This window comes from Dermacentor andersoni, chromosome 1, assembly GCF_023375885.2.
Source record: "Dermacentor andersoni chromosome 1, qqDerAnde1_hic_scaffold, whole genome shotgun sequence".
Taxonomy (NCBI): domain Eukaryota; kingdom Metazoa; phylum Arthropoda; class Arachnida; order Ixodida; family Ixodidae; genus Dermacentor; species Dermacentor andersoni.
The window spans coordinates 240,306,083-240,318,303 of record NC_092814.1 but is presented as its reverse complement, the minus strand read 5'-3'; the positions used below and the strand labels follow the sequence as shown (position 1 = coordinate 240,318,303).

At 47.9% G+C, this 12,221-nt stretch overlaps 2 protein-coding genes across 3 annotated transcripts in view; both read left to right on the top strand.

Moving 5' to 3' along the window:
- Window positions 1–12,221, top strand: part of TM9SF3 (transmembrane 9 superfamily protein member 3) — a 121,650-nt gene that overhangs the window by 25,031 nt on the left and 84,398 nt on the right. The window lies entirely within an intron of this gene.
- Window positions 372–3,725, top strand: LOC126548084 (uncharacterized). Its single transcript, XM_050196182.3, has one exon. The coding sequence runs from the start codon at window positions 437–439 to the stop codon at window positions 2,738–2,740; it is 2,304 nt and encodes a 767-aa protein (XP_050052139.1). The 5' UTR covers window positions 372–436; the 3' UTR covers window positions 2,741–3,725.

The window sequence follows — 12,221 nt, the reverse complement described above, 5'->3', positions numbered from 1 at the left end:
CATATCTTTTGCATCGCCATTATGCTGCCCAGGGTGCGCACAGGTCCTTGAAAACCTTGAAAACCCTTGAATTTGAATATTTGGTTTTCAAGGCCCTTGAAAATCCTGGACTTTTTGCTGCTCCTTGAAAATCCTTGAATTCCTAGCGTAGTACATGGAAATGACTATTAATAAAAAAAACGCAGTTAAAATATTTGTATTTTCAGTACCATGTTTCAATATATGCGTTTCAGCCGTAAAAAATCAGTCTGTGCTAATATAGCCAATGTTGCGCGACGGTTAGCCACACTGGAGCCACTCGGCTCTGAAGCCAACTTGAGCCGATAAAATCCAATCTGATCTTGGCGCTTTGTTATGGTGGTTGACGGCATTGCATTGTTGTGCCGTCGCTTCTGCACCCGACTTGTTGCGGCTGAAACATCTGAATACAAAGCAAATGCCTGGGAAAAGCAAATTTCAAGGCGCGTGGCTTCACAACGAAGCTTACAAAGACTGGATTGCACTAGATACGACGAGTGAGCACCGTGCAAGATGCAGGCCTTGCGGAAAGACCTTCGATATCACCAACATGGGCGAGTCAGCGTTAAAGAGCCATATGAAGAGTGCTAAGCATGCTGGCGTCATGGAGATTGCAGCCAACAGTTCGGTGCGAAGGTACTTAGTTCCAAGTACGGGGCAACAGTCAGCTGTTCCACCTCCTTCGCAATCGGGAAAGCTAGACGATGCTTGCAAGGCACACGAACTGGTGACGAACGCGGAGATTCTGTGGACTTTGAAGGTTGCCACATCGCATTTCTCCTATCGGTCGTCGTCGGAAGCAGGCCAGCTATTCCAGCGTATGTTCCCGGACAGTGGCGTGGCCAAAGCATTTTCTTGCGGAGAGAAAAAGTGTGCCTATGTGACGTGCCATGGTCTGAGGCCCTTCTTTTTATCTGCTCTGCAACGGGATATAAAAGATTGCGATTACTACGTGGTACTCTTCGACGAGTCCACGAACGACTATCTCCAGCGGAAACAATTGGATGTTCACATCCGGTTTTGGAATTCGTCTCACAAGGTGGCAACGAGGTACTATACCTCGGTGTTTATGGGGCACTTGACATCCGAAGACATCCAAGGAACGCTGCTGTCTGCGCTCGAGCCTTTCTCTCTTGAGAAAATTCTTCAGATTTCAATGGATGGTCCCAATGTTAACCTGAAGTTACTCAAGAATTTCCAAGAGCACCTGCATCAAGCACACCAAGTTCAATGTCTGGACATTGGGACTTGTGGCCTCCACACCATGCACAACGCCTACAGGGCAGGTGTTACAGCAAGTAAGTGGGGACTTGACTGTCTGCTCTCCAGTCTGAGCGCGCTTTTCCATGGTTCTCCTGCAAGAAGGGAGGACTTCTCAGCAGTTACCGGTCAGGATACTTTTCCCCTGAACTTTGTTGCCCACCGGTGGTTGGAGAATGTGCCTGTGATAGAGAGAGCCTTGCTGTTGTGGTGCGACATTAAGAAGTTTATTGCAGCTGCAAGGAAGAAGGAAGTAAGCCCCCCAAAGTGTGGATCATTTCACAACTTGTGTGAGTTTGCCAGTGATGACTTACTGCTAGCAAAGCTTCAATTTGCACTGGGTGTGGCCATGACCCTCAAGCCATTCCTCACTGAGTACCAAACGGATCAGCCCATGGTGTTCTTTCTTGCAAGGGACTTGGAAACTGTGGTCAGGAAGCTACTGACGAAGTTTCTGAAGTGCTCGGTCTTGTCTTCAGCAAAAGGAGCCACTGGTCTGCTGATGGTGGACATTGAAAGCACCGAGAACCACACTCCACTTGAAAAGGTGGATGTAGGCCATGCCGCTGAACAGACTGTCAGGAAAACTAAAGCAAGCCAAAAGGACATGTTCCAGTTCCGCATGGAATGCAAACGCTTCTTGATCAGTGTAACAAAGAAGGTGCTTGAGAGAAGTCCACTCAAATTCCCAATTGTTAGGAGTTTGTCCTCTCTGGACCCACGACAAATGTGTACTAAACCAGATGAGTGCCTGGCCGGCTTCAGAAGAGTGTTGGATGCCCTCATTACAGCGGGCAGAATGTCTGAGCACCAAAGAGACACTGTACTAGGGGAGTACACTGAGTTCCTGCAGGAAGAGATGCATAACCTGCGAATGTTTGAGAAGAACGTAAACAGGTTGGACGAGTTCTTGACTGAGCTGATGAAGTTTAATTCATCATGTGGGGAACTATGGAAGGTTGTCAAACTTTTGCTCGTGCTCAGCCACGGACAGGCCACTGTGGAGCGAGGGTTTAGCGTGAACCGCCAGGTTGCTGTAGAAAATCTGAAGGACCTGTCGTACATTTCGCAACGTATTGTGTGCGACGCTGTGGACAAGGCAGGGGGCGTCCTTAATGTCCCTATTACAAAAGAGCTGAGGACTGCTGTATCAGCTGCCCGGCAGCAGTATGCTGCATATCTGGAAACAGAAAAAAAGAAGCAATGTGATGATGTAAGGGAATCAAAGAGGCGCTGCATCGGCGAAGAGATTGACGCAATGAAAAAAAAGAAAAAGAAACTCGAGGCAACAATAGCTGACCTCCAGGCTTCAGCGGATACCTATGCCGAAAAGGCAGAAGCAGCTAATGATCTGAAGTATGTGGTCAGATCAAATAGTCTGAGGAAGGCTGCACGAAGCAAGACTGAGGAACTGTGTAGCCTCAACCAGAAGATTCAGGAAAAGCGGCAGGAGCTCCCCTGAAGTTGCCATTAGCACTTTTGCAGAATGGATTGCTGTTCGACATTGGTGCAATGCACTGCAGTGTGTTTTTCAAAACGGAACATATATTATGTTGGTTTAGTGCAATACAATCTGTTCCTTGAAATGTTTTTCTTCGACTTTGTTCAGTAATATTATGTTGGTTTAGTGCAATACAAGCTGTTCCTTGAAATGTTTTTTTTTTTACTTTCTTCAGTAATATTATGTTGGTTTAGTGCAGTACAAGCTGTTCCTCGATATGTTTTTTTTTTCGACTTTGTTCAGTAATATTATTTTGCTTTAGTGCAGTACAAGCTGTTTCTTGAAATGATTTTTTTTTTTCGTATTTATTCAGTAATATTATGTTGGTTTAGTGCAATATAAGTTGTTCGCTTAAATGCTTTTTTTTAGACTTTGTTCAGTAAAATTTGTGTCGAGTCCTTGAAAATACTCCCACTGAGCCTTGAAATTCCTTGAATATCCTTGAATTTTCCCCTTTTGAGTCTGTACGAACCCTGCTGCCGCCGTACCATGCAGAAAAGCTAGCTTTACAGTTTGAAAAAAATTATGACACAAGGCCTGCAGTGCAGCACCTTTTAAAGCACTGGGATTGCTTCTTCAAGCTTTTAACTTGCCTTGACACTAAACAATATTAAAAAGAAGCAATGCTCACCTTCTCTTGAAACAGACTGTTTCTTGCACTCATCGGGTGCAGAAAATACTTGTCAATACTTTTACCAGATCCTCTGCCTTTCATTATGGCACACAGCAGTAGATCCTAATGCCATCTCTCATATTAAACTATCTCTAATCAACTCAAAAAAAGCTACTTTATCCTATAAATCTTTTAAAACAAATTTTTCAGTCTCTTGCAGAGGCTAGGAAAGGGAGTTATGCCATTTAGCGTTGCAGCTGCCACGTATGCTTGTTGTTTACCTTTCTTGCACCGCTCCTCCACCTCTAATTTCACTATTCAAATGCAAAACATTTGCAAATTTTGTTTTCTTTTTATATTTGTGAATTTATTCATTCACCACCAATACAAGCACTTTGTGCCTGCCGAAATGGCAGCATGAGCATTGGAAGAGATTGCGGAAGCAGACGACAGTGACCAGGTTATAACTAGCGCCACTCTGCCCGTACGTTCTATCCCTAGCGGCAAAACAGTTGAACTAGACCAGGCGTTCTGGGCAAGGGACATCTGTGCAGGTTTGGAGTTCAGTAGGCCGTGGTTGTGGCATCGTGCAAGCTAGGACTTGTGTCATGCCAAAGCTCAGGCAAAAACTGGGTGCTCAGCATAAAAGAAAAATTGAAAATTGTTCATGCTATCGAATGCGGCACGAAGTCGGCGCTGTCACGCAAGAGGAATCTACTGTTGACTGCGGTATGGGGCTTTTGGAATGCGAAGGAGAAGTTGCTTGGCAGCGCTGCTGTGACCGCGAGAAGATGTCGGCTACAATGTTCGACTTTTCTCCATCGTTGCCTCTGTGTGCCGAAGTGTTGCCTAATGACAGTGATGAGGACAGCACAGAAAGCGACAGCACGGGCGATTCAGGCCCGACAGTGGCAGAAGCTGCACGTTATGTCAGCCTCGTGCGTGTTTTTTCCGAGAAGAGGGGGGCTGGCGGAAAAGCTGGCTCGCAGCTTAAGTGAGTTTGAGGCTGCTGTTGTCGCTGCTAGGCTGCCGCGGCATCAAACGAAAATAACAGACTTTTGTTGCGCAAAGTGAATAAATACTGCATGTTTTTCGCCCTTTCATCGCACTCTCTCCGAGTTCTGTTTTTGCCAAGCAAGTGGCTGATCTCATGCTATTTCCGTTGGGCAGTACTACTGTTTGGTATGTACTTTTTCCGAGCTCCGGCCAACTACGATTTAACGAGGTTTCACTGTAGCAGTTTCCCATATGTGGCTGCTATAGGCCAATAGCTCAGTAATCATCAGGAAGGATGTTTGGATCTGTGCGCTTCTTCCTACTGTTACTATGTGTATTTGTTAACGTAGCTAAATAAACAGGCTGAAGTAAGTGAAAATCTGTGTTTTTAATTTTAATAGGAATTAACACTTTCGTGACTGTGGGAAAATCGGTACTTTTCGGGTAGTCTGGTAATTGTGTTGTTTCCTGCCACAGGAAATGATTCATGTTGAAGTGTATGATATCAAATTGTAGAACAAGAAATTATCTTTCCAACGGTATTAATTTCAAACAACATATTTATTAATAATAATATGAAAAAATTATCAAAACAAAAAAAATCGCAACAAGAATGAGAAAGATCGATACAAACATCAACGCTGCTTTGCATAAAAAAAATATTTCAAAAAGAAAAACCAAGTATACATTTTCAACAAAAGGGCCATTTGAAATCATCCTGTAAATATTAGCTCTATATCTTGTGGGAGATACGGGGTGTTCTCCTCCGTACTCTTGGGACAAAGGAACGACAACACAGTAGTGCAAACAGTCACAAGGGCATTTATTGCACCTTTCATAGATCAATGCCAGCTAGCCGAGTTGCTATCCCCAAAACATCCCGATGGGCGCGCGACAAATCTAGAAGTCCGACTTACCGCGACCGCATTGCAAGCGAATATGTTCGCCCCATGCTGGCTCCCAACACCTGGTCGTTCGCGTGTACGGTCACGCCAACGGTGTCCAAGGCGGCCACGCGAGACGGTCTCGCAGAAGCATGGTCGGCGCACGCGCGGGCGGCACGTCCGTCCCGCTCGCTTCCCGAACCCAAAGAGAGCAAGCGCCTTCCCTTTCGACGCCCAAGTAACCCCGCAGCGGCGCGACACTCGCGCCATCTCCCGCACTGCGCCTCAACCACTCCGACCGCCACGGGCGAAGCCGCCCTGCAGGAGACGAGCTATGCGGGAAAACTAGATCTCAGGGGAGGCGTGAGAGTCACGCATCCCCACATCCCCCCAACCTTAAATCGCTACATATTCCGGCGAAACATTTCACACAGTCTAACATCAACACGTGCTTCGCGAACAAGGTGGTACATGCAACAGTGGCCGCGCCGGGGAAATGTCCACACGCTGTCCATAACATGCGAGCCGACTGTCCTTGGGGTACACCGCTGGCGTCCGCCGGTCACAGCAGCAGCTTTGCAGACTCGACAGCACGATTCCAGGCCAGGACTCCGGAAACGACGACGCAGTAGTCGGTACGAGCAAGCGTCGCTCGCGCCGACGCGCCCTGCTGGCAAGAGCCGTCGTAGCTGTCGGTGACCGCTGGCTCCTTTGTCCGCCGCCGAGGGTTGTGAGCTGGATGCAGGAGGCCGCCGAAGTAACTGGCCACAGCATCACCATCGCTTGGGGTGACTCGATCGTAGTCCGGGGCAGCAGCGCAGACGATGTGCAGGTGACAGCAAGCCAGGGGTGACTCCAATCACGCTGCGTACACTCAAAACACTCGGCAAACACTAAAGTAGTGCAAGGGAGAGGAATTCTGCATGCGCATCGCCCACGTGGTACGATGTTCAACTCGGCTAGCAAAAGATCGGGCAGCTACTCAGATGCTAAGTTCACGTGAACGAAGCTCGCTTCCTTGAGCCGAACGAGTAATTTCAATTCGTGCGAGGCTAAATAGAATGAGGGAAGCAAATTGCAACGCCTCAACGCCACGGTCCACCAGGTTGTGTCCCTCCACGTGCGACAGGCAGCTTCGTAAAGCCTTAGGCCTAAATCGTCGCTACCCTGACAACAACCGGCATCCAAAAACAACACCCAAAGTGGGCGCAAAACAGGCAGCCGCGAGGAGACGTTAGCTCTGTGAGGTGGTCCTACTCCGCTCGGTGCACACAGCATCCGAGTTGACGGCGCCCACCGTCCCAGACGGTGTCGGAGCGCCCGGTGCCAGGCCGCAATACCAGTCAGCCCGTTGTGGCACCCGTGGCCCGCGGCCACCCGGCTCCCAGAGCCGCGACTTCATCCGAGTCAAAGAGATAGAAGAAGCTATTTACATAAGAAATTCGGACCACCCACGAGGCTTCCGTACTCACTCGCTTCAGGCTTGCCACTGCTCCGCGGGCGCTCAGCCTCGCTCTCCCAGGATGCAGACCACGTGGCTCTCGTACCAACGAATGCCATTAAAGAAAAACACTTGCGAAAAGGCTTAGCATGTTGACATGTTCAAACACACTACAGCCACCGCCGCCTCGCTCAAGAAAGCACGCCGCCGACGCTAGCGATCAAAATCCACGCTAGGCCTACGCTTCGGTTCAAACAAAGGTCTTGAACGAAGCAACACTTAAAATTATCGTCCGATGCCCCAAGAGCCCCACGTTGGGCAGCCAGCCAGATGTGGGAGATATGGGGGTCTCCTCCGTACTCTTGGGACAAAGGAACGACAACACAGTAGTGCAAACAGTCACAAGGGCATTTATTGCACCTTTCATAGATCAATGCCAGCTAGCCGAGTTGCTATCCCCAAAACATGCCGATGGGCGCGCGACAAATCTAGAAGTCCGACTTACCGCGACCGCATTGCGAGCGAATATGTTCGCCCCATGCTGGATCCCAACGCCTGGTCGTTCACGTGTACGGTCACGCCAACGGTGTCCAAGGCGGCCACGCGAGACGGTCTCGCAGAAGCATGGTCGGCGCACGCGTGGGCGGCACGTCCGTCCCGCTCGCTTCCCGAACCCAAAGAGAGCAAGCGCCTTCCCTTTCGGCGGCCAAGTAACCCCGCAGCAGCGCGACACTCGCGCCATCTCCCGCACTGCACCTCAACCACTCCGACCGCCGCGGGCGAAGCCGCCCTGCAGGAGACGAGCTATGCGGGAAAACTAGATCTCAGGGGAGGCGTGAGAGTCGCGCATCCCCACAATCTACAAAAGTTATTTAGGTACACAGGAAAACATTAGACCTAGTGTCTATCGTTCCACCGTGCGAAGCAGTTTCTTGATGAAGTGAAACAGAGGTTAGCTGCACATGTTTCGCAGAAAACATTTGTTTTCTCCTCAACTTTTCTTTCTTCATAGCACAGTTTACAGTTTCTATATCTTTCCATTTTTTGTGGTTGATGCTGTTGAACTTGAGGTGCACACCGAGAGGGAACAGGCGCGACTAGGGGGTCCGCAAGATGTGGCTCATCATATCCCAGCAGCTGGTCAATTAGTTCTAGCCTGAAGGCAAACTGGTCAAAGTGCAAACTTCTCGATAGTTCTGGTACTTCTGGATGCTGCTGACGATGCTCGTCAAACATTATAAAGCTATTTACTACAGCTATATCGATACAGTGGAAAAACAGTGTCTTCCACCAACGCAAGGACTTCATAAGGACGTTGTAGGATCCGATGAGCTGGTTGGATTTATCCACTCCAAGCATGCCCACATTATATTTCTTGATCAGCACCGGCTTCTTCACGGACACTTCTGTCGACATATTCCCGACTTTCTTCCTTCGCTTTGCAAGGACGAATTTGTTCACTATGTGTGCTGTAGACATCATATTCACAAGCCGCCTGTCTTTCCTTTGCAGGTACAAAACATCCTGCTCCCGCAGCCATCGAACGTCCCCTCTTTTTGCCTTCTTTTCCCACTGTGTGTCTTTGAGTGCACTTGGAAAGCCACGCCGATCTTTCCGTGTTGTCCCACATGCAAGTGTCTTGTGCTCCAGTAAATAAATAAACAAAGATGTAGAAGTGTATAAATTATCCAAAAAAATTAGGTAACCCTGATCAAGATAATTTTCGCACAGCCGCGTCACAGCATCGAATGCCAAACCTCGCACGCTAGGTTCTTCGCGCTTTCCCGTATAGACACTGAACTGAACAGTGTACCCCGTTTCCGAATCTGCCAAAACCCATAATTTGTAACCCCATTTGATGACTTTATCCCTCATATACTGGCGAATTCCGGACTGACCTTTTGATTTGACCATTCTCTCGTCGACGGAGAGGTTCCGACACAGTTGAAAAAAAAACGCGGAAGAATCGTTGACGTGCTGAAGCAGAGTGGATATGCGGTGAAGCTTGCCATGGGATGCGACGGTCGTCTTCTCTGGATCAGACACTCAGGAAGGCAAGCAATGCTTTGAACAGTTTCCTTGGCATCACTGTAGGCGGAAGAAGCCCCGAGAATAATCTGCGTGTGCTCCAATAACAATGCAAGCGTGGGACTTGCACGATTCCCATGTATACGAGAAGTCCCATGAACTTGAGCATCTACTCTTGAGTGACTTCCTTCCACAATCCATCTCTCTTGCTGTACGTGGGTTTCTCGAAAATATGCATCCATGCATACTTATTTGTGTTGTTGTTTATCTTCCTGATGATTTCGGCGATGAAAAACAACAGGAAGAAATCGACGGCTCTTGCGAACCGCTGCGCAACACTCCGGAGCGCGATTCCGAGGTCCACTCCCGGCGATCCTCATGGGCAAAACTTCACTCTCTTCGCGGCTGCCGGCAAATGGTTCCGTCTGAACGACGTTGACACCCTGCAGATAAGAACTGTGACCTTTAGAACACGCCGGAAATCCTTACGACGCAATAACATGGTCAGAGAAGAAAGCAAAACTCACTGGCGGATACCTGTCGATGTTCCGGGGCGGTTTGCCGCACTTTCATCATCCGTACTGAAGTCCGACGAATCGCAGTCGTCTTCTGAGTCTGTGCTGCTACGATCATCCGCAAATTCGAGTCCAGATGCATCGGAATCCGTCGAAACTCGCTGTTTGCGAGGGGCAGACACGCGCGACGTAGATGCCATTTCGGAAACAAAGAGCGCTCGTCACCGCGACTACGCAAGCGCTTTAAGAATCCCCGCGCGGTGGAAAAGAAAAACACAAATCCGAAACTGATAAAATAGTCTCTCTTTAACCCGCTCGATAGCGCTAGCTGTCCGAAGCGCTCAGAGAAGCTCCAAAATTCAAACTTGCACCATCGAGAACATACTGTCGACGCGAATAGGCGCGGTCACGAAAGTGTTAGGTTACTGGAATGGCTATAGTACTGTCGTCTGTTAGCGCTCGGCTGCGCCCGCCCATGTAGGAATGAAACTTTGTCCACACTGCTTATCAGTGTCGTAGCCGTCGGGTCTCGTTAATTTCTATTAGTTTTGAACCCTCAACTAGCCTCGAACTAAGTGAAACTTAAGGTCAGACCAGACGTACACTTGCCAGTGCACGTTCACTCCTGGCCGCTCCTGGCTGGATGCTTTGACTGATTTCACTTTGTATTGAGCTGTTGTGCACAATGCGAAATTTTGATGAGGCTACTATCCGTTGGTCAAGCTGGTGCAGGACAAAGCGACAAAGCTGGTCCACACCACGTACCATGGCCAGAATGGAGCACAGAAGTGTGTGAGCCTGCACTCCAGCCCTGTCGTGCACATAGTATGCCACTAGAGTTGCATGTAGCTGTGTCTGCAGTGTAGCGTAGATACCGCAGCCGCTGCGGGATGCTGCGATGAATGCGCTCGCTGAGCCCCTGTGGCTCGCTGAGGACAACAGCGTGCTCTGATTGGTAATGTGACTAAAGGCTCGAGCTCCAGCATCTTATAAATAGGTCGTCTGCTTCCCGAGTTGCACACCCTCAAGGTGCGTTGCCATCATGGTCGAAGCTTATGTTAGGAATCCTTTAAATGCGAGTTTGGAGTGCGGCACCATTGCTTAGCCAATGTGCACGCTGCCAACGTACTTGCACGAGCAAATACGAAGGTGAAGTTTGTTTGACCCTAGATATTGTGTGTGTGATTGTCATAAAGATAAGTGTGAAATGAAATGTGCTACTCATGTTACTAGGTGCGAGAATAGCCACGCGTAGCTACCATATTTACTCGATTGTAACGCAAGTTTTTTTTCTTGATTTTCGTTGCTTGAACTCGACCCTCGCGTTACATTCGAATAACAACAAAATTGATCATTTTAAAGCAAATATTCTAAATCTTGCGGTTTTTATTGTTATGTTGGCAACCTGTACATCCCGATCCAATCTGTAAACTAGTTGATCGAAGTCAAAACTTGGTTTTTGTTGAAATCGATGCCATTTTCACTGTGCTTTTGACTGGTGTTACAGTTTCAGTGCTGCAGCACCCTGTGGCATTTCGTGCTTCGACTGTTTATTTGTGACGTTATGCAATGTAGCGCATTCGGTATGACGCCCACTTTGAGACGCAAGCAATTTTGATGGCTGAGAGGGTGGGAAACACCGCTGTGAATCGGTGGCTCGACGTCAACGATTCAACGATTCACGGATGGCAAGTCCAATAGAAGGCCCTCTTTAAATCCAAGGCTAGCCGGAAGGGCTCTGTGGACCTTGTAGTGACCTGGTGGTGTCCCGAACTGAAATTGTTTTGTGACCTCTTAAAAAGCACTTAATCTCAAACAAGCTCGGAGATGTGATTCTTGGGCAATCACTTTCAGAGATAGTTTTGCTTTCATGAGGCTTGACTTGTTCCGGCGCCAATCCCCTCAAAGTGTATGGCTGACAGCACTCTTGGCACTGATAGTAAGCTTGCACAGCGCCAAAAACACTTGTCGGGGATGCTTTCGATGACGAGATAAGCGAAATTTTTCAAAAGTGAATCTATCTCTGAAAAGGATCGCCCAAGAGGGTTTGCTAATTCTGGTTTCTTGAATAAAGATCCCATTTCTTCTTTTTTTCATGTCGCGTTACAGTCACATTTTTTTTTATTTCGCTTGACTGAAAAGCTGACCCTTGCGTTACAATCTAGGTACATTCCAGTAAATACAGTTTCTGGAACACTGTAGCACAGCAAAGGAATGAGACACCATGAACTCAACCGTAAGCTGAAGGATAGTTTCCAAGTTTGGCACATTGTAGGTGCCATAATCGGAAGTAGTGGCGCCAATGTAAACATCCAAAATCAAGTTTGAATGGCACACCACAGTGATGCTCATTAGGCAGAGTGTTGTGAGCACCAACCTGCTCCACTGTAGCCTTCGCAGTGCGAGGCATTAAAAAAGGACTGGGAGCACCGCTAAGGGGATCGCGAATGAGCTTTGATTCCCAATAACTCCGCTTTTGCTGAACGCATTGAAGTAATTTTTGCCGGAAACTAATTCTGAAATAGTCTGTTTTAATGTCAAATGCGTTTCTCGACTTCGATAAAAAGTGGTTTCTGGACCTACTGGTTGCCTTGGTGCCTTGCCTTCCTCTTCAGTTGCTGCCTCTGAAGACAGCCTCGTTACGGTTTCATTCATTACCTCTATGTCATCATCATCATCTCTCTGCTCTAAGGCTGCATATTTGTTTGCAAGTACCAGCCTAAATTTGTCTGCTTTTACCTTTACTGCCTCTAAGTTGACCTATTTCTCCTTGAGCAATTTTACTCTTTCTCTGTTCAAATTGAAGTGAATCCTAGCACTCACTAACCTATGATCACTGCACTTTACCCTACCCATCACTTCTATATCCTGCACTATGCTGGGATCAGCAGAAAGTATGAAATCAATTCAATTTCTTGTTTCACCATTAAGGCTTATCCAGGTCCACTTTCTGTTGCTACGTTTT

Bases quoted from the DNA above. Each gene is read 5' to 3' on its own strand.
- LOC126548084 (XM_050196182.3), top strand. From the start codon at position 437: ATGCCTGGGAAAAGCAAATTTCAAGGCGCGTGGCTTCACAACGAAGCT.